The following is a 22,754-nucleotide window of genomic DNA, read 5'->3' as shown; positions in this document are numbered from 1 at the left end:
CAGAGAGGAAAGGAGAGACAGTTTGACAACCAAAATGATAGGAAGCAAGCAGAATGGAGTTTTTTCCTCTTTGTTTTGTTGATCTTATTCATAAATTTGCAGGTATTCCACTAGTATGTTTTTACTGATGTGAGCAAACAAGCTGTAAAGGTCATTTCCTCTTCACTTTTGCTTCATCTGGCTTGACAAACGAAAACAGGTAGGAATTTAATATTATACTTATTCTTTTATTCATGTTTACATATTTATAGTTATTTTACTATTGTGATGCTTCAGTTTGAAAACTTGATGTTATCCAGAAAAACAGATCAGTTTTGTATCCGGCCCCCCAAAATGAGTTAAAAACAACTGATTCACATAAAACTAAGAACAAAAAATGGGTTCCATATTGTTAGTTGTTATTTTTATCCATTAGATTTCTTTCTGCAATTTGTGCCCATTTGTTCTCTATTTTTGAATGTATACAATACTCTAATTTTCTATGTTATTATGTCATGCTGCTGTTTTTGTTGGTGTATTTTCTTTTTTATTAAACTAAATAACAACAGGCATTTTAATTAATTGTACACTATTATTTAATAAACTAGTCACACATATTACAGATATAGAACAATATATATGTCACCTAAAATATCTAATTATACATATTTTCTATATATCTAAAACTGAAATTTCCTGGTAAAGTTTAGGAACCTTTAAGTCATTTAAGTCCACAATTGTAAAAAGCCTTAAATTCCGTGGCAATACATGGATAAAATAGCTGGTATTTGTGAAAAATGAGGAAAAAATGTTTTTAAAAAAGTGTCTTATTCTCCTTTTGAGAGATTAAGTCAATAAATAGTCAACCATCTTGAAGATTTGAGCTCTTCTCTAATGAGCGGCATCATTTTCAGCTGGTCTGACATGCTTTCCCCAGGAGTTTTCACCCCATTAATTAACCTTCCAATCTGACAAACTAATGACCTTCCAATATAACACAAAATTGACATCTCCTGTAAATAGTTCCCCTTATTGCAAATGTATTTACATATTCCTTTAAAGTTGACAATTTTCTGTCAAATCTTGACTTCACAACTTCCAGCCTGAAGGTATTTAATAGAAAACCTTCTCTAAACAGCATTAAGCATAAATTTGTGTTTGATTACTTTTCCCCATCCATGATATCATTGACACTGATTTATTAGCAACAGCATAACAACGTTCTCAAAAGAATTCAGGGACTTTTTATACTTTAAAAAAGGTCAAATGACAAAAAATTGACACATTTTCGTGCATTTTTACTTTTCAATTCTGAGAAGGGCTCTTAAGAAATAACATTAGTAAAAATGTTTTTTTTTTTTTTGATGGCTCTCCCTGTCAAAAAGGTTCCCAACCCCTGCCATAGTGAATGCCATCCTAGCACACGAAAACCCTATCCCATGCACATGCGAGCTTGACTGAGGCTCACGTTTAGTGTTGACAGGATGATGGCATTGATCCACTCTGCCTACTGAGTGTGAAGGACACTGATGTGACAGCACTAATTATTGAGGCAGGGAGCCACCAGTGTAAACATTGGCAAAATGTAACTCAACCCAGGCCATGCCAGGCCAAAATTACACCACATCATATCTTTTTTTGCACGTCAATTCCCTCTGGTAGGTTCACAATATAAAGGGCACTGTCATTCATTCATTTACTTAAAGCACTTATCCTTACAAGGGTCGCAGGTGGTGCTGGAGCCTATTCCAGTGATGTTGTCTTTAATGATTTAAAAAATAATTCATGCAAATGACCAGAAATGTGTCTATACACTCATTAATTTACATTTTTATGTTGTTATTGTTTTAAAAAAATTGGGTAATTAACATGTTCCACAAAATCATTAATGCTCTAAATGTGCTTGTGGTAAACCGTAAATAAGATGCATATCTATTTGTCATTGTAGTTAAGCTCTGCCTAGTAGAAACATGTTGGCCTTTTACTTTTCTGGTTACTCACGTTAGTTCCAATCATGTAAATTTCCATTGACTATGCCTGGCTTTTTAATTATTTCCCCATTGATTTACTGCCTAAGCCAACAGGCAGGTCAGTGTACAAGATCCCCTACCACTGTTGCTCTTGTTTGACTCTCATTCAATAGAACAAACACACAAAGAAAACACTTACAACACATTAACCTATGTATTTACATGTTTAATGGCATAAACACAGTATATTCAATAATAAGACCTCAAAAGGAAGAACACAAACCATTTTGTTATCGATTCAGGATATCACTTAGATTAACTTTATTCGACTATGTACTAAAAAAGTATTTTTTATCATAAAACCTTTGTTGGAAAATATTCTCTACATGCAATTTAATGTGAAGCAGCCTCAGTCACAAATACAACAAAAAGACTGCATTTGCCTACTTATAAAACCATTTCAAATTTTCTAAAACATAAACGAACAACTGACTTTAAAACCTATGTGAGCTTTATGATTACTAACTCACTCTTACCTACATTAAAAGGATGCAGCATGGAGACAGAGGGTCAGGAGTCTCGCACCTACGCTATGATGAACAAGAAGGTAAGCCATCAAGAAAAATCTGAAATTTCAATGGACCTTTTTGAAAAATAAATGAACAAACAATAATGGATATAATCCGCCACATTTCATTTTTTCCCATTAGATCATCAGTCCATCTACATTGGCGTCCCAGTTCCTCGAGGATATCGGCGTAAGCGCAGACGAAGGCGTTCAAGTCACGACAGCAACACGGACAGAGAAAGACGCTACAGCCGTCACAGACACCATGAGCCTGACCAGTATAACCAGTATAGAGACATAGACATGGAGGAAGGACTCATGGATTCGCGGGAACAGAGTCTCCAAGACATAAACCGCACAAGTAAGTTACTAGTCTACATATTTCCAAGTGCTCTATTATAGTTGGCTGTCTATATTCTGTATTTTAATATATCTATGTATTAGGAACATATTTATCAATACAGGAAAAAAAACATGAATGGAATCAGCCTTAGGTTGCTGTCAAGCAAGCATCAATATTATTGATAGCTGATGACAACACGTGTATTGCGTTTACATCTGCCTATATGTCTTTATATAGCTTCTTACCCTATAGCACTAGTGGTATGCTTATATATTATGCCTTACGTATAGGATAGAACATTGACTGGATTGTATTGCACATTCAGAGGTCACATGATTGAATATCCATAATGCTGATGTAGTTATGACTTTGTGCGCATGTGCTTTAGTTTTGTTGTCATTGCCATTTGGGGAAGAGATTCAACACAGGCAACACATCAGACCATCCAATATTTACCACTTCTGGGTCAAAGGTCAGCTAAAGCACATCCTAGACAGCCCAAATTTTAGGCAAGCTGCTATCTAGATGGGTGAATAGGAAAAGGAACTCAGTGATGTCACCACAATTATGACTGAATAAAAATGGATCATCATGTCAAACTATTAGCAGAATAGTATTTTTTTTCCTACCATGAATTGACATGATTCTACCATGAAATACTGAACAGTTTGATGTGTATTTTACATGTCACACTTGTAGTGTCTACACTCATAAGCCTAATAGTTAGTGTTGGATGTAGTTATGTGGAAATGGATGAAAGCTGGAGTATGCAGAAAGATATCAATGATGGTTCTACTAGTTTTTCTCTCATTTCCATCAAGTGTCTCCGGCAGCCGAGAGGCTTCGCTACATCCTGAGTGAAGATGATGACATGCCGACGCCGACACTCTTCACCGAAATGGACACTCTACAGCGAGAAGGGGACGAGTTGGAGTGGAAGGAGTCTGCAAGGTGAATCATCGAAACACTGCATACTTACTGTGTGGCTGTCTGCAATCGGATGCAAGCATGTTTGACCATTGGAAATACAAAATTCTGTTAACATGAGAGGCTTTTATATTTTTTCATGTATATTTCTCTTGTTTTTTGCTGTTTAGATGGGTGAAGTTTGAGGAGAAAGTTGAGGAAGGAGGCGAAAGATGGAGCAAACCACACGTGTCCACGCTGTCCTTGCATAGTCTGTTTGAACTTAGGACATGTCTTCAGACTGGAACCATTCTTCTGGACCTGGATGGTTATTCTTTGCCTCAAATTGTTGGTGAGCTATTCATGATTCAGATGGAAGTAGATTGGGATTCAACCTGTTGGGTGCACATAGTCATAGCTTAAAATGTCTGACCAAGTCCACAAAGGGTCAAGAAAGTGCAGTTTTTTTGTTTCAACAGACAGTTTAACCAATGATTTTTTTTTTTGGTGAAAGAAGCAGCACCTGTCGCTAATTGACTGATTGGAATTGGTTTGGCGTAATTTGCTTAAAAAGTTGAATTAACCCGAAGAATGAAGCTACAGCAGTAGAATTTATGAGACATGTTCAATGGGTTCTAGTGGGTATGCTGACATCACACAGCAAATATTTCAAACAGAGTGATTAAAGGGACATTTCACACCAATTTACGAGTGTAAAAGTGTTTTGCTAAATGGCAATCTCTATCTAGTATTACAGACAATAAAGAAATACCAATCAGCCACATTGTGGAAAGTAGCCTAACACAGTCTGGATAGATAGATGTGAGATTTGCATTCTCAAGTGTATGACTTTAGTGTACGTGTTAATATGAAAATCTATTTGTGTTTATGTATTCCTGTCTGCTTAATATTCAGAGCATCTCTGTTTTTATAGACGACATCATTGAAAGACAGATAGACGAAGGCATGATTTTGCCTGAGCTGAGAGACAAAATCAGTTTTGTTCTGCTAAGAAAACATCGACACCAGACCAAGAAGCCAATCCATCGTTCCATAGCAGACATGGGAAAGTCAAGTTCCTCCACCACCTGTGAGTACTGCAGTAATGCTCACATTAAAAACCTTGTTACCCGAGAATTGAATTGAAATTGCTTCATTACTCCACCTCCCATAATAAACCAAGCCATTACAGGCAAAACAAGCCTTCCTATTTCTTCTCCCTCTGCTGGGTTTGTTTCAATGTGAATATGTTGACACCTGATTATCATTCCAACCTTTCTCCGTTTGTGAAAACCAAGGTACCCACAGTGAATGTCTTAATGTGTGATGAGGTGCCGTCAGTTTTCTATATATAGCATCCAAGGTGGAAGCTATTAGACAGTATCTTTGTTTTTATACATGTCTCTTGCCTATCAGCTCGTCCAGCAGGGCCCAAAGGCGCACCTGGTCCAGTGCCGGCGGCCAATTATAATCGATCCACGGAGGACCTCCGAGTTAAACAGCAGTCCGGGAACTACGGCCGCTTGCGTGAGTGTCGAATATCGACTTGTTACTTCACTCTGAATGATCTACTCGATCAGGAGTCACCAACTCCGCTCCTCAAGGGCACCATCGAACCATTTCCTTCATCTCCCTTCTCGAATACACCTAAAGAAATAATCAGCATCGTTATCAAGGCTTCTGGAATGCTTGCTGTTGAGTTGATAATTTGATTCAGGGGAAGATATGGAAAACAGACTGGATAGCCCTTGAGGACTGGAGTTGGCGAACCCTGTACTAGATAGATATTTGAAAGTATACTATGCAGTGAAGTCCCGCATATCTAGCATGGGCAAAGTGTTTTATGCTAAGCTTTAAATGAGAAAATTGTAGTTAGATAAATGTTTTGTTTTAGGTTATGCGAATGCCCATCCAGTAGATTGCTGATATTTGTACATAGCTGGCAGTTCAAGAATTACTTGAGATTTTTTTTGTCGCCCAGCAGGTCATGCTCAAAGTCGAAGTATGAATGACATTGCAGATACTCCCAGCTCAGATCAGGTAAATCTTCAACATCAGTATATTTGTAATTTGTAAATGTTTTTGCTACTGAAATCAATCTTCACCACAAAAGCATGTTGACTTTAATGACATAATATACATATGAAATCTATGTAAGGTCCTTGAATCAAAAACAATTGGCAGACTGTAATAACAGCAAATATAGAATTATAGGCCAAAATATGAATATCCTATTTTTATAAAATTATTGATCAACAACCCCAAAGACTATTTCCGAGACATAAAGGAGATTAACAAACAGAACTAAAACAAGCTCTTCTTTTTTTCAGTTCCTTGAAGCATAGAAACTATCCTTTTATCCCCCATGATGAGTGATGCCTAAATTCATTTTTTCTCCTTTACAGTCTCGTAACATCTATTTTCTGCCTGGAAGCGTATCACTGTAACATTCATTTCCTTTTTTGAAGCTTTGAATTATTGTTGAGATGAGCTCTAATAGTTCACTGTGGTGTTGAATTGATGCTTCATAGGCTGAGTACCATCACTGTTTGAAGGTGACAGCCAGCCGGTGATAGAGGAAGTGCGCACACTCATAACACATTTATTTCCAGGCCTTACACAATGTGTCTTATTAAACTCATTGAGGTTTGCACGGATGTGCCGCTTGCTCCTTCCACTTATCCTTTTTTTCAAAAGTAGCTCAAGAATAGATGTTGACATGCCAGCAATAATTTAGAATAACTTTGTTTGGCATGTACCCTGCAATTGGCCGACTACCAATTCAGGGTGTACCTCCCCTTTCTGCCCAAAATTGGCTGTAATAGGCTTTTTAGGACCTTCGTGAGGAAAATGCATGAATTGTAACTGCTATCCCATCACCCCCTTAAGCCCCGCCCCTGCGTGACAATGGAAACGGAATAGTTAGCTGCATGGTCTGTGTCAATATTGATCTGCTTTTAAAAAAAGAAGAATATTGTACACGTGTTCAGTCCTCACATGGCGCTACTAAATCAGGCTGTGGGTTATTGGCAAAGCTCTCGTGATATTGAATTCTATTGTGCTGGCAAATCGTTAAAGCACCTGCGCAGATGCACCATTGTTAAACAACTTTACTGCATCAGGAAAGTTGGATACATAACTATAATTGTTGGTTTTAATCATCATCATTGAATATTGTATATAGCACGGAATGTAAGTAGTATTACTATGTCCAGATTCATATTTTTACCAAAGGGAGAACTTGTGGGGAGTGGGTAGCAATGCACAAGAAGAGGGATGATAGGTCAGATTGGAATGTGATGGAGTAAGTGCCCAAACAGCGTCAGTAAAGTCTTTTTGGAGAAACCATCATTAGGACAAATCACCTATGAGTATACAGTTGACAACTTTCTATTACATGCCATGCTGATGAATGTAAGTCAGAGTAAAAATACATAAATAAAATGCCCAAAAGTCATGTAAGTGAGATAAGTGTACCGCTTGGTGAAAATGGGACTGAAGTGATTTCAGCTAAATTGTTGTTGTTTTTTTACTGTGAGGAGGCATTTTTAAAGGTGTAATATTGTCACTCAGGCATACTTTACTTGCCATCTGTGTCTTTGTTGAAACAAAATCAAAAATTCCTCTTGCGTATATGGAACACTGTCTCAACACTATGCCTCTGCCTTCCTTAGTTGAGAAACAAATTCATGAAGAAAATCCCCAGAGATGCTGAGGCCTCAAATGTGCTGGTGGGAGAGGTGGATTTCCTCAATAAACCCTTTGTTGCCTTTGTTCGCCTGTCTCAAGCCACAACACTCGGGGGTCTGACGGAGGTGCCCGTACCCACCAGGTGAAATGGCTCATATTGTGCCGATGTCACGTAGCAAATGTGTCCCAATGCAGGTTGCTCATATTTGTCTCATCACCACACAGATTTCTGTTCATTCTCTTGGGACCGCAAGGAAAGGCCAAGTCGTATAATGAGATAGGCCGAGCCATAGCAACGTTGATGGTCGATGATGTGAGTCATTTCAAGTTATTCTGACATTCAATCTGATATGATCTCCTGGAAAACCAAAAACTGAAGAGGATGCCAAGGTTGTGTTGTTTGTAAAAGCCTGTGTATTTTTTTTTAGTTCATATTAGAAAAATAATGTTTTACAGATGGCAATATACATGATAAAATGGATATGACCTGCAGTATGTCAACTATCTGAAACCGATATTCATTCTATATCAATGTTTAAATGTGTAGTATCACTACCTTAAAGTGATAACATTTTAAATGACTTTATTTAAAGTTTGAATAGTTTAAAAAGGGATTTCAATAGCTTTAAAGGTTAATGACCCAACCCAAATGATTTTCAATGTTCATTAATGATCATTTATGATGTAATTATCACGTTTTGTGCGGGTGAGATTGAATTGAAGCTCCAAAATATTGTTAACATTTGCTTTTTAGATTAGACTAGAACTTTATTTCATCCCGTATGTGGGAAATTTGTATGGTTGCAAGACAGTAGTAAGCACAGACACAGAAGACATTGTAGACCTAGGCTACCTAAAAAGTTCAAATAATTCATTCTTTATTATATTATTTGACCCTAGGAAAATGACCATATAAAAAAGTGAAATAATGTATTCCTACTTTAGCTCTTTAGCGATGTAGCGTACAAAGCCCGAGACCGAGAAGACCTCATTGCGGGAATAGATGAGTTTTTGGATGAGGTGATTGTGCTTCCACCTGGGGAATGGGATCCTAAAATCCGTATTGAGCCGCCTAAGAAAATTCCATCTGCCGACAAAAGGTAAGACTTATTTTGACTCACCCTGAGAAGTGCACAAATTTGAACAGATTTACGAAAAAGTATTTCATTTTGACTCCTTTAGGAAGTCAGTTTTCTCTTTAAACGAACTGGGGCAAATGAATGGGACAGCTGGTGGAGGCGGAGGACTGGCTGAGGATGAGGAAATGCCAGCACAACATGAACTGGGAGAGGAACTGGCATTCACTGGACGGTGGGTTTCCAAACACATTATGACTGTTCAGTCATCCTTTTTGTATTTTTTAGGCTTCCCCGAGGGGCCGTATTTATTTGTTTTGCAATTACAACCCACTAAAAGAAGCGTGCATTCCTCAGAGCTAGAAAAGATGTTGACCAATAAAGCGCTGCCTCATAATTTGAGAGCAGATGTACTAGTTTAACACAAAATAAACGACTCTCTTCAAATTAGTGCGAGTACCAATACTATAATGACATCACAGGTACATATTACAGAGTACTTAGATATAAGGTGCCTACCCAAGATGATCGTGTGGCGTCCAATCATCCGTGTGCTGTGAATTTCCACGAGTTTGTCGCTAGTAGACAACCACATCTCACAATTTAGCTCATTAAATTGTGTGCCTTGTTTTTGTGTTAGCTTCTGTGGTGGCTTGTATCTGGATATCAAGCGTAAATTGCCATTCCTGCCAAGCGATTTCTACGAAGGTTTCCACATTCAATCCATCTCTGCTGTACTTTTCATCTATTTGGGATGCATCACCAACGCCATCACCTTTGGCGGCCTGCTGGGCGACGCCACAGACAACTATCAGGTGAGAGAGTCATTCTTTTTGTTTTGCCGCATAAATATCAAGACTTAACTCCTGTGGATTCCCATTTAACAATGAAATAAAGGCTCAGGCGTCGACTCATCCTCTTGCAATTTTACCCACGTTTGTCTCTCTCATCCTTCACAGGGTGTGATGGAAAGTTTTTTGGGTACAGCTCTTGCTGGGTCTGTGTTTTGTCTGCTGGCGGGTCAGCCCCTCATCATTCTCAGCTCAACTGGACCCATCCTCATCTTTGAAAAGCTCCTTTTTGAATTCAGCAAGTGAGTCTTGTTTGCCAACTAAAGACACTGCAGTAGATTTGAATGAATGGGATGTCTCGTATAATGGGTGGTAGCACACCGATGCTGTTTTCAAATTTTAATTATAAAACGGTTCGTTTGAATCTGAACAAGCTTGAAATTGATCATTTAGGAAAGATGAACTGTTTACAGTATGATGATCCTTGTTCTTGAAAGAAAAGATATTCCTTGAACTGCTTAAGATATTCCTTCTCCTTGGCGGACTTTTGGGTCTTCACTATTTGATATTTTAGAGCACTGGTGTGAAAGTGGCGGCCCGGGGGCCAAATCTGGCCCACCACATCATTTTGTGCGGCCCGAGAAAGTAAATCATGTGCCGACTTTCTGTTTTAGGATAAAATTAAAAGTAAGAGTATAGATGTATATTAAATTTCCTGATTTTCCTCTTTTTAAATCAATAATTGTAATTTTTTTGCATATGAAATTGAGCCCGCGAACCATCCCGAGTCTGACACCCTTGTTTTAGGGCATGATCTTATCCTCTGATTTCTCCTTAAGGAATAACAACATCGATTACATGGAGTTGCGCTTGTGGATCGGCATCCACTCATGCTTGCAGTGTTTCCTCCTGGTGGCAACCGACGCCAGTTATATTATCAAGTACATGACACGTTTCACAGAAGAGGGCTTCTCCAGTCTCATTTCATTCATCTTCATCTCGGACGCCATCAAGAAGATGGTGGGCTCTTTCAAATACTACCCCATCAACACCAACTTCAAGCCAGACTATGTCACCGCTTACAAGTGCGAGTGCTTGGCGCCGGACCCGGGTGAGTTTATCCCTTCATTTAGGCAAAAGTATACACTGATCATAAAGTTGACACATTAAGTATAAGAGAAACTTACTGCTCAGCAAGAAAACAAACTTCTATGTAAATAAGTATGGAAATTCTTTCAAGGATGTGTTTCTGATTCAGATCATATGCTCAACAGGTTTTGAACAAGGTAGAGTGAGATATTCATTCAAGGCTAACTTTTTTTTTTAGAAAAGTACTATAAAATAAAAGCAAGGACATGAATTTGCCTTAGTCAGCCTTCAAAAAACTGTCTTATAATGTCAAGTTCTGCATATCATTGTTCTCCTCTCCTTCTATGATAAATAGGTGATGATTCATATGTAGCAAATTTTACAGTTACAATAGAGAGTAAAAATATCTATAATAATAAAATATGTGGTCACTGGGAAGGCGCGATAAGAGTAAAAACTGCCTTTTAAAGAGTTCTCCACATAGTTGGTATGCTAATAATAATTTTAAAAAAAGTCAAGCATGGTTTTGACTCTATTTTCTTACAATTTGGTCTCAAAACAACAACAAAAAGCAAAGATGAGTGTCACAAATGATATTTGAAATTCAAAATAAATGTAAATGATCTCACTTATCATATTTTCACAACACAGCATGAGTAAGTATAAAGCATGTTGTGATTTTAACAAACATTGATTTCTGTAACTGATTTGTCCCTCATTTGTTTTGCCATGCTTATCAAATATGGCTGCTATCTCTTCAAAGTGAGTCCACCCCCTTTTCTTTTTTAATTGAACGGCATGCCCCGCATTTTGCAGCATTCTCATTATGTGCATTATTTCTTCTCTATTTCCTTCTGTTTCCCTCCTCATCTTCTTTTTGATGTCTCCTTAAACCCTCGGCCTCAAAACAGTGGCTGCAAATCATCTTCACTGGTTTAGTTCCCATGCCAGATAACAGCTCTAGTGTCTCTGGGGTAAGTGAGTCTTTTCAATGGGTTATCATCATTTACTTCTTTTTTTTGTTTTACAAACATTCCTTTAATTCAAGTATTTCCTTTCCTTTTTTACCATCCTTCCCATCATGCTCACACTGCCAATGTCTTGTGTGGATTGCAATGTCACATCTCTTTTGATAAATAAGCTTTTAGAAATTACAAAGGCAAAAAAAAATCATACTGTCATCTTCCTTTTTCCCCCCCACCTTGTCTTTTTCTATGTACCACTACCACCCAATAGTTAAATGTGACAGCTCTGGACTGGAGCCAGCTGAGTAAGAAGGAGTGTGTGAAGTATGGGGGCTCTTTGGTGGGCAATTCCTGCAAGTATGTCCCAGATTTGGCTCTCATGTCCTTCATCCTCTTCTTCGGAACGTACTCCATGACCGTCACCCTCAAGAAATTCAAGTTTAGTCGCTACTTTCCCACCAAGGTGATCATGCCATCCACAAATATCCACCTCAACCTTCATTTAATTAAAAATATCTACCGTCTATTCTCATAAACAGTGTTTGCAAGCTCTTTCACCACCATTGACAGTGATAGACATCCATTTAATTGAGTTTATGATGAGTAGATGTCCAAACTGTTTGAACTAAGAGGAGGGCAGGGAAAGAATATTTGTTTTTTAGTTGCTATTTTCCCTGTTTAAATGATATCTTGTCAACTTTGTCTAGTTCTTCCAGTTGTATATTGTTTTTTTAAGCATGTGGTTAGTAATATTGTTTGTTTATTTTTGTCTTTTGTTGCAGCTGAGGAAACTTATCAGTGACTTTTCTATCTTCATGTCAATAATGACCTTTGTGGGCCTTGACATGCTGATAGGCCTCAAAACTCCCAAGTTAATTGTGCCAACGGAATTCAAGGTACACGCTTAAGTTTTTAACATTGGTTTAAAGAGATTGAATAAATAACAGTTATCTTAAATAGTTAGTTTTTCGCATAGCTTCATTTGATCATACATGAAAAAAAATAGTGCATAAACTTGAATCTGCAAATCATTTTCTAAACAGAAGAAACATTCAAAGATTGATGACATCAGTGTAATGACTCAGGTACTCTATTTATAAAATACTACTGTGAAAATAGACGTCCAAATGAATAACTTGAATTGAGTTTTCAATTAAATCGCAATTCATCGCACGAAAGGGTCAAATAAATCATCTTATTTCACCAAGAAAAAATAAAACGGACAGTTTTTAGTAATCTCACAGATACATATCTCATTTCTAAATGCCCTTTAGTACTCCATTGATGCCTGTATAAATCATCTTTGCCATCTACTGGTCATTATCGATCAGTAAAATTGTTTCCAAATGTGATTTGCACAGTAGAGCAGTGCTTTAATATTTAATGAATAATGTATTTCTTAAATGAAAAGGCTTGTGTTTTTTTTCTAAATAGCCTACTCGTCCGGATCGTGGCTGGATTGTGTTGCCGTTTGGGAAGAACCCATGGTGGGTTTACTTGGGCAGTTTTGTTCCAGCTCTCCTTGTCACCATCCTCATCTTCATGGACCAGCAAATTAGTGCTGTCATTGTCAACCGCAAGGAGAACAAACTGAAAGTAAGTGTACTTCTGGACCCTGGAGTTTTACTCTAGTACTAGACCATCTTTTTTTAAATGACATTTTAATATTTCTTAATACATTCCTTTTTACTTTACTTTGTACTATACTTTTTACTTTAATGAGGAGTGATGAGTATGTTAATACTTTAATCCTTTTTTCCTGTTTATGTTTCATATGTACTGTTAACGGAGGCACTTTTTTATATGTATCTTATCTTGTCCTGACCCGGCCCATCTGTCAAAGTCAATATAGCCCCCAGGCCCAAAAGTTTGCACACCCCTGTACTAGACCTTCGATAGTCCGCAGGAATTTAACTCATACCGTATTATTATTATCACTAACAGAAAGGATGCGGCTACCATTTGGATCTCTTCTGGGTGGGTGTCCTGATGGCCACTTGCTCTTTCTTGGGTCTGCCTTGGTACGTAGCTGCCACCGTCATTTCCATCGCTCACATTGACTCTTTGAAGATGGAAAGCGAATCCAGCGCCCCCGGAGAGCAGCCTCAGTTTCTCGGGGTCAGGTCAGCAACCGTGAAAAACACTTGGAAGTCCGTGTTATATACCCGCGGAGTGAATTCTTTTGCCAAGAAGTTAATATCAGGGGAGAAAGAACATATTTTGACTCGTCTGTGTTTGCCGATTATTTTAATTTTGCAGAGAACAGCGAGTGACGGGAATTCTGGTTTTTGTTCTGACTGGAGTCTCCATCTTTCTTGCTCCTATTCTAAAGGTATTTAAAAAAAACTACTGGAAATTAATGAAAAAAGTGAAGTTCTGGTTGTATATTTTGATTTTATAACACCACACCTAACATTAATAATAAAAGAGTGACTATAACATGTTTGTGAAGTAAATATTAAACAGAATCATTCATCTCGTGAAGTTTGGCCATTTTGACATCAATTCAAGTTCAAAATGCCCAATATGGCGCCCCTCAGATCTCATGGATTATTAGGGAATAATTTTGTTAAATTCCTATTTATTATTTGATTCTTATTGAACGCCCGACAATACATAATTTTGTGGAGGGGGTGCAAACACATCATTTAACATTGAAACACTGCATTCTAGCTTTGCACATCATCTCATGACCTTTTTATACTCTCACCCAATTGTCCTTCCTTTCTTTAGTTCATCCCCATGCCTGTGTTGTACGGTGTCTTCCTCTACATGGGAGTAGCTTCCCTCAGCGGAATTCAGGTATTCCACACATCAACACATTTATATTCCTTTTGCTAATTGATGGAAAGCAGAAAATTAAGTCACAAACCAAATAACAATCAGGTCCACCATTGGAAATGTATTCCTTTTGATAAATGAAATCTAAGTCATCAAGACCCTCAATCAAGATAAGTCAATTGGGACAGCCTCATAGCTCTTTTATTGTAGATGATTCGATTACGCCGGTGTGAGCTGTTACAGCAAAAGCCCCAAATAGTCAGTGATTGCTCATTCATTTTAGAAGTCTCCATTCGATTAACTTCTTCACCCTTTAGCCACATGCTTAAATAATTCAATCTGTTAAATTGCATTCCATCTCGGCCTGTATAACAAGTGACCCGAGATAACTTTTTTCAAACTGATACCACTTCTTCCCCATCACCATCCGTAGTTCTGGGACCGGATCAAATTGTACATGATGCCGTCCAAGCATCAACCAGACCTGTCCTATCTGCGCCATGTTCCTCTAAGAAGAGTCCACCTGTTCACTTTGGTTCAGATTATATGCCTGGCTGTACTCTGGACGCTCAAATCTACGTTTTTAGCAATCATCTTTCCAGTTATGGTAGGTAACAATCATTACAGTCACTTTTTGGGCGTTCCGCGTTTTCCTTTTATTATTCAAATAATTAATCGCCTACCACTGAGGGCGAAGGACGTCCAATCTAATCCTGCTTTAGAAGTACCGTGACTCAACCAGCGACATATATGGAGTATAAAATTGAATCATGTTAATGCCGTTTTTAAAATGCCATTCAAGTACATAATTTTAAGACTAATCCTGGTGCGAATTTCAAAATATCGCACCAAATTTCAGATCCTGGGCCTGATGGTGATCCGCAAAATTCTGGACATGGTCTTCTCCCAGCACGACCTGGCTTGGCTGGATGATCTCCTGCCCGAGAAAGAGAAGAAGAAGAAAGACGATGATAAGAAAGGAGGAAAAGACAAGAAAAAGTCCAAATTAGAAGCCAGTGCAGACGAGGTAAGGAGAAAGGTGAGATTTTGCTACTCCCTGCAGGCCAGGCACTGATATTTTATGTGTGTGGCAATTTTCAGGAAAAGTACAGCCCTTACTCCAACCACTCGCCAAGTTCCGATTCAGACTTGGATCGCAGGTACTGTGTCCTCAAACTGCACATCCCCTACAAAGATTTGGTGTATCCTGATGTTGCACAGTCTGAGTGGGGGGCATACTGCCAGCCTTCTGCCACACCTCATGCTCTTTAACACACACACACACACACACACACACACACACACACACACACACACACACACACACACACACACACACACACACACACACACACACACACACACACACACACATGAAATGTATTATTGCATTCATTTGGGTCAATATTCTCTCCTGTGATTAAAAAAAGGGTTATATTAGCTGTGAGCAGACAAGGCCTTTCCCCCAATCAAATGGTTTGAATTAAAATAAATTCAATTAAAGACATAAATAACATTGATTCGACCACAACATTGCTTTCAACTCAATAGTGTGGAATATCTTGTTGTGTGTTAAACTTCAAATACCGCAACATTACTTTTTAACACATTTAACACTTTCAAAAGTGATTCAATACACATTGAGGGAGAATGAATTAATATTTTTTGGATTGTAAAACATAGTAAGTAAATGTATTTATGCTACTGAAAGAATTGAAAAAGACTGAAAAAAGTATAACACGAAATTAGCTAATTTCTCTACAAATAGCACAAAGTACTGGATAATACCTCAAATATAATTATTACCGATTTATATTCACTTCAGTTGCCAAAATCCAATTTGAGTGTAATAATTAAAGATAAAATGTGTCTCTAGTCAAGGTTCTGGATCATATTATATAATATACTCTAATCATTCTTGTAGTATTGGATGGCCTGCAATGATATTTTTTTGTAGTATTTGAAGATGTAAATAACAAAGACATGAAGACACGACTATAAGAGAAATTCTCTGTACATTTCTCTTGCATTCAATGTCCTCTCCATGCAATTTAAGGCAATGCAGATCATTTTAATCCAATTTTCTGTGTAATGTTTGCTCCTTTTCTCCCTTTGCTTTAGTTTTTAGTGAATGTTTCATCAAATGTGCACGGGGATTCCTTTTGTGGACATTGTATTTTTCCTTAGTGTTGCGTTTGATGTGATATAAACTGTGTAAATATATCAATGTTTGCTGTATATCTGCTGTCAGGATGTTAATTTTAACTCTTTTGTGTTTTGGAGTGATGAAAATAGATGAAGTTAATGAAGATTTTTAGCTTATATAATTTTAGACCCTATGTAAGGAAAAGAGTATTTTGGTTGTTTCTTTTTTTTCCATCTATGTTCCAAATCAGCAATTTTAGTGGATCCTGTGGGTACTTTAGTCACTTCTGTTTCCCCTAGTCAGAGTACAGTGGATCATAATGGAGGTGAATTTTCTGCAAAAGTAGCTTACGTTTGGCGAGAGAGGGAAAAACTGACTTGGAAATGGAAGTGAAATTAGTGCAAAATTTCACTTTCAGTTGGAGGAAAAAAAATGTACTAGGAAGACCAACTTGTAGTTTGACAAGAAATATATTTAATACAACTATATAAACTCAAAGAAGAACCCAAGTGACTTCTAGTGGCTAAATTCTACAAGTACAAGTTCTAATTCTGCAGCTACCAATGAAATGTAGTACTTCAAATCCACAATTATGGCAACAATCTCTATTCACACAACCTCATATTATCTTCAAGTTCCTCTCTAAAAGTTTCTTTTGCAGCCAATTTATTTCCAAGGATCCATATGGTCATTTTCTCTCAATACATATCTCCCTTTCCTTGTGTGCAAATGGCCTAGTGTGTCTGCATTGCTTTGAAAGAGGCATGGTTTGGAAAGAAAGCAAATTGGACATTACAATTTCACTCGATACATCTTTTTCATCCCTCGGCGTCTTCCCTCGTCCCGGTTTTGCCCGAGTGCGTGTGAGGTAATCGGCGCTTGCCCTTCCTTCAGCATTACCCTCCACCTGAAGATCTCCTGTCCATCATCTCCGGCCATGCCAATGGGGCGAGGAATGACCTGCCCCGTCCCGCAGGTCAAGATAGAGATGGAGTCCGAAGATGACGACGACGACGACGACGACTCGGATACGGACCACCGCAGGCCGCGAGATGTCAGCAGCGAGACCACCTTGTGAAATCGCCAAGTGGATTTCTTGATGTTTATGAAGCAAACTGAAGGAGGCCCAGACTCCCTCTGAAATTCCCTGGAAACATTTGAACTCTCACAAATGTATAGAAATTGTATGTATTTACATATTGCCAAATATAATCGTGCTGTGTTATTTGACCTGTGATTGGCTGGCCACCGATTCAGGGTGTGTCCCCCGCCTGGTGCCTGTAGTTAGCTGGGATAGGCTCCGGCACCCCTTGTGAGATTAAGCGGTTCAGAAAATGAATGAATGATTATTTCCCGTGACATAAATTGTTCTGCTATTGTAATAGGCCAACAGTTCAGAGATGTATTTAATATTACAGAGTATTTGCATAATATTGTAAAGTTATTTGTGCATTTTAAATAGTTTTCTTTCTATTATTTGTTGTTCTCCCAAGCTTGTCAGTTGAACTTACTGGGCATTTACCTGGAACAAAAAGAAACAACCAAAATGTCTTGATGTTGTTATGGTTTTAATTTGCATATTGTACAGTTCTGGTGTGCAAATTCATGAATGAAAGATTAACAAATTAAGGAGTATGCCTTTTTGGCAAATGTGTCAAAATGCCCACCAGTTGCTCTACCTAATATGCTATTATTAAAATACTGTATTATAAAATACACTGTTTTGTATGTTAATGTGTCAAAATTCCAGGTTAATCCATGACCATTCATCTTGATATGTTCAATGGTGTGAACGGTGTGTACGTGTTGCACTGTGGTATAGATAACTCAAGTTTGAATCCTCTTTCAATGTAGTTGATTATATATGGACTTAAATATGTCATGTTTTGTGTTGTTTTTCTGCCTTCCTTGTGATTGTCCATTGTTTACACCTGTTGTTGCTTCCCCTAGATGGCTCAGCCTATCCGCTGCCTCCTTTGTCAGCCACCTGTTCCCCATCCCTGAGGAATTAGCTCCCTTTGTTCATTTCTTGTTGTGTCTTCATCAACGTTTGGTGTGATCCTAGAGTGTTGGTAAGTTTGTACATTTTTGCATTTTGATCACTTTAAACAATTTGAGTTACCCCACACCCACATAATTTAAATCCAGTTGAGTAAAGACATTGAGTTTTAATATAATTCCAGTTTACTTTTATTGTAATTTATTTCCAGAACTTTTTTTTAGTTCTCCATCAAAACTTGAACATTAATGTGAAATAAATTTACTTCTTAGTCGTATACAAATGTATACTTGCATCATTTAATGTAAATCTTCCATGTCACGTTAGATGATTTTGTACCACGTCATTAGAAAAGATTAATGATCCCCTGGGATCTAATAATGGTGTTTTAATGTCAAGAATTATTCCCTTATGGACAATGATGCAAAACAAAGTACATACAGTAGACTAGATGACACCCAATATTTTGCATAGCTGTTTGCAGAACACGTCTAGAGAATAAATTAGATTTAAAAAAAAATAAAAAATGTCATTCTTCATCTTGCCACCACTTACACACAAACACAATCGACTTGCCACTACTTCGCTATCTTGTAAGTGGCAACATAATCATCTTATGACAGTCATAACATGAAAAAGGAATTACAAGCAAGGCACTGTCTGTTATAAGCCACTTATCAGTATGTCAGGTGAGCACACATTTGGCATCGACGAGTGGACTGGAGTGTTTAGTGAATCCGTCCGCAAAACCTTCCCCTTCCATGAGTGCTGGCTTGGTGTTGCACATGGGGCAAAGTTGATTGCGCTCTTTGGAAGATCGCATCCAGATGATGAGGTTCCATCGTTGGCCGGAAGAAATGGGAAGGGCCCCGTGCATGTGTTGACCCCTGTGGAGAAGGCCCTCCCCCACTCTGTGCTCAATCTCCGAACATTCAGTCTCACTTAAAGGCACCTGCAACAAAACAATGGGATGGTTTGTTTTGACTACTTTCACTTGCATAACTGAGGAAATAAAATATGGATACATACAGGGAAAAAAACTGTTTTATACAAAATCATCTAGTCATGGTTGTTTTCTTACTGCAAAACAGAAAATAACCAACAAAAGTAAATGTTAATTTGGTTCTATTGGTTAAAAAAAAAAAAAGAGTATAGCAAGTTTTGTCCGCATATAAGCCCTACCCTGGATCCAGTCATCTTTTTTTTTACAGATACGGCTTAGATGCGAGAAAATATGGTATTTAATAATGCAAAGTACTCCTTTGGTGATAGTGAACACAATCACCTGTCTCATATCGCCAAAGTAAAGGTTTCCGTCCGTGAAATCTTTTCCCAAGGAAACGTTGAGTGTGACCTCAGCGTTATCGTAATGGTAGCTCAAGTCCAGGTCTTCTTTTATGTCATATTTGACAACAAAGGCCTTGTGACTGTCCAGACACTGCCCTCCACAGTCTGGATAGAGCAAAGATGTGAGTGGGTGGAGGTACTTCTCACGAAGAGGTGTGATGAAGCTCTCATCAAAACCAAGTTCATTGAGGAGGATCTAAGACGAAAACAGTTGTTGGTATTTCAAGAAATTAAAATTTAAGAAACAACTACTGAGCATGATTGCAGCCAGAAAAGAATGAATTAATTTATTACCCCATAGTTGTTCATTGTGTTAGGTCGACCTTTTGGTGCTGCAGAACGCTCAAAGTGCTCAAGTTCATCCATCAGCGCCTCGCAGAAGCTCTTGTTAAAGACTGGAAAGCGATAAACTCTGGGTGCTTTTAAAAGAATAGTGTAGTAATAAATTCAGTGGAGATGTTCAACACTTTTTTTAGCTTACCTTTTTCTTCTTCCAATACGCCAGAAAGATTTTGAATAGTGATGTTGTGACTCTGACAGTAATTGACTAAATTCTTGAATTCTGGTGCAAGGAATGTCTCCTGAAACATGTTTCACCCCAAAAAATTATTATGACACATGATGATAATACCTTGAAGAGTAAGTATGACACCTGAAGATTGTAGACATGAGGATGAAGAGGTTGGTATGTCTTTTTTATGACTGCAATTCTGTCAGCCGATGTCAAAGAAAGACGTATTCGTCTGTCCACTTCCTGGGAAACCTAATTGAAAAAATCACACATAGTAAAAACACTGTTATAGATGACTGACAGACTGTCATGTATGAAATATTTTAATATTTTGTATTAGGGAACTTACCTTTTTGAAGATATCATTAAACTCTTCCTCCGTGACGCAGCCAAGTCTCTTCAGGATCTAAAATATAGGTGTCAATTAAATGAAAATATGTTATATTAATATTATAGATTAAAAAGAGCGACTAAACTCACTGTTTCATAGTCTTCTCTGAACTGCTTCTCGCTCTTAAAGCGAACGTGAAGCTTGTATTCCTCGAGGAATATGTTATCTGTCATGAAACAACTACAGATATAAAACTGCGATTTTGCTTCGTATGTCATAGTGGTCTCATTGCATATAAAAATACTAATAATAATAATTGGCTGTCAAAAACGGAAACAGATGACGATCAAAACACATATCACGTGTATAAAATACTAGGCTAGATGTCCGATTTGCAATGTGCGCTGATGGGGACAGCCATCTTGCATCAGAGTTATGATATTAAAAATCGGAGCGGAATATATTTTTTGTTATATTTCTTTAAGGCTTCTAGGGAAATAAACATAACTTCATGACAATAACATTAAATACTGCTCAAGCGTTGGACTTGTTTCATTTTGATGAAAATTAGGAAGTCACATAATATTTAGCAATATATATACTAGCTATGTGCGCTTCACTTGTTTGCATTACGAAACAGTTGGTGGCGATAATGATCCACTTTGCGATTTTCCTCATTAATGAAGAAGAGACTCCTCCAATCGCATGTTTTAGCATTAGCTGAACATGTATTTAGATGTTTTCTGATGTTTATTTTTTATCCTGTTGTCAAAAAGACTTTGCTGAAATGTTAAGTGTGGACGCTTTGCAGGTAGCAGAAGAGGAGGTGGTTGACTCCAGCTCCAATAAACTCGGCGACATTTACACTTTTGTAGCCAAGGGATGCTTCCCTCAGTCTATGAATACCTTAAGGAAGAAGAATCTTAAAAGATACGCACAGAAATTCATCATCGATGGTAAGGTTTGATCCAAAAGCTTTTTAATTCCATTAAATTTGCAAGTGTGTTCTCAAAAAACTTACTGTTTTCCAAAGTTGTTTATTTAAAATCACCCTTGCTTTCAAGGGCATACCATACCGTCTTTAATATCATAATGCACTGCATATTACCCATTCATTCAAACCTGTTTAATTTGCATAATAAATAATAATCCTCAAGCATTAAAACGTGATTATTGTCTTTTCATTTTGAAATGGCACCAATGGGACATCAAAAAAGTGTTTTCACAGAATTTGCATTGACTTTTGCAATTATTTTGTAACCTAACATGTTAATGTTCTTGACTGCACATTGTTTGTTTATTTTCTTCTTTTTTCCCCCCTCAAGATGGAAAACTCTACTATGTGGGACCAAAAAAAGACGAAAAGAGGGAGGTTGTCATTGAGGCTGAGAGAAAGAGACAAATTTTTCTCGACTGTCATTTTAATGACATCGGACATCATTTAGGTCAGAAGAAGACCGTCCACCGAATTCAGAGCAAATACTACTGGCTGGGCATCATCAAGGATGTGGTGGACTGGGTATTATTTTCTATCCTTATGAGGAATTTTCTCTTTTTTAAAAAAGACGTGCAAAATCAATGATTTTTATCATCTGACTTTTCAGATTAAAGTATGTGAAACATGTCAACATGCAGAGAGGAATAAAAATCTGGCAAGAACAGTGCGACCCATCAAAGTGGATGCTCCATGGGATATAGTGGGAATTGACATCATAGGTTTTTGCCTCATTCTATTAGTTTGGAATGAACCATATTGTGTGTATTTAGAATTTTGATTTTATTTTTGTTCCATAGGGCCTTTCCCAGAGACACAGCAACGCAACACACATGCTATAGTTCTCATCGATTATTTTAGTAAATGGCCAGAAGCATTTCCGGTGCAGAAGACGGATGCTGTATCTGTAGCAAGGTGTATTTCCAAATGTATGTCCAGGTAAAAGCACGCATTTTGAGAGTGAAATTTTGTCTTTAACTTTGTTCTGGATTGGCAGATATTTTATACTTGCTTGAAGGGACTTAAATGTGGCTCTGGTAACTCCTTAATTGAAGTCCTCATGGAAGAAAAACATATCTAAAAATCAACATATTTAAGCACCAAGTTTCTCATTATTGTTGATTTAATATGAAACAATGATTCCTTTTAAAATTTGGAAATATACTTTTTCTGAATCATGCTTTTACTCTAATTTCAGGTTTGGTGCCCCCAAAACAATTGTGTGCACACAGAGCCCAGTCTTCTGTGATGAGGTGAGATGTAAGTCA

The 22,754-nt window shown here is 37.7% G+C and overlaps 2 protein-coding genes across 3 annotated transcripts; one reads left to right on the top strand and one right to left on the bottom strand.

The window, feature by feature from the left end:
* LOC144195113 (electrogenic sodium bicarbonate cotransporter 4-like) lies at positions 1 to 18,245 on the top strand. The gene is made up of 26 exons (XM_077714515.1): positions 1 to 199; positions 2,498 to 2,556; positions 2,660 to 2,878; positions 3,682 to 3,811; positions 3,958 to 4,118; positions 4,701 to 4,856; positions 5,183 to 5,293; positions 5,751 to 5,806; positions 7,441 to 7,598; positions 7,682 to 7,769; positions 8,402 to 8,556; positions 8,639 to 8,767; positions 9,173 to 9,347; positions 9,492 to 9,625; positions 10,163 to 10,434; positions 11,352 to 11,386; positions 11,649 to 11,840; positions 12,160 to 12,273; positions 12,812 to 12,973; positions 13,322 to 13,500; positions 13,637 to 13,709; positions 14,111 to 14,179; positions 14,592 to 14,765; positions 15,018 to 15,185; positions 15,260 to 15,318; positions 17,199 to 18,245. The coding sequence occupies exons 2-26, from the start codon at positions 2,499 to 2,501 to the stop codon at positions 17,380 to 17,382; spliced, it is 3,411 nt and encodes a 1,136-aa protein (XP_077570641.1). The 5' UTR covers positions 1 to 199; position 2,498; the 3' UTR covers positions 17,383 to 18,245.
* A 252-nt stretch (positions 18,246 to 18,497) lies between these two features.
* LOC144195112 (2-oxoglutarate and iron-dependent oxygenase domain-containing protein 2-like) lies at positions 18,498 to 20,839 on the bottom strand. Of its 2 annotated transcripts, none has more exons than XM_077714513.1 (7): positions 20,642 to 20,839; positions 20,511 to 20,567; positions 20,303 to 20,413; positions 20,132 to 20,231; positions 19,945 to 20,069; positions 19,589 to 19,846; positions 18,498 to 19,255 (listed from the first exon to the last, which is right to left on the bottom strand). In XM_077714513.1, the coding sequence occupies exons 1-7, from the start codon at positions 20,768 to 20,770 to the stop codon at positions 18,989 to 18,991; spliced, it is 1,047 nt and encodes a 348-aa protein (XP_077570639.1). In that variant the 5' UTR covers positions 20,771 to 20,839; the 3' UTR covers positions 18,498 to 18,988. The 2 variants fall into 2 exon arrangements, with proteins under 2 accessions (XP_077570639.1, XP_077570640.1); XM_077714514.1 differs by having other exon boundaries at positions 19,945 to 20,045.
* Positions 20,840 to 22,754: the final 1,915 nt, after the last annotated feature.

Source organism: Stigmatopora nigra, chromosome 4 (genome assembly GCF_051989575.1).
Source record: "Stigmatopora nigra isolate UIUO_SnigA chromosome 4, RoL_Snig_1.1, whole genome shotgun sequence".
NCBI lineage: Eukaryota > Metazoa > Chordata > Actinopteri > Syngnathiformes > Syngnathidae > Stigmatopora > Stigmatopora nigra.
Note: the sequence above shows the minus strand (reverse complement) of the source record. Positions and strands in the feature narration are given on the sequence as shown.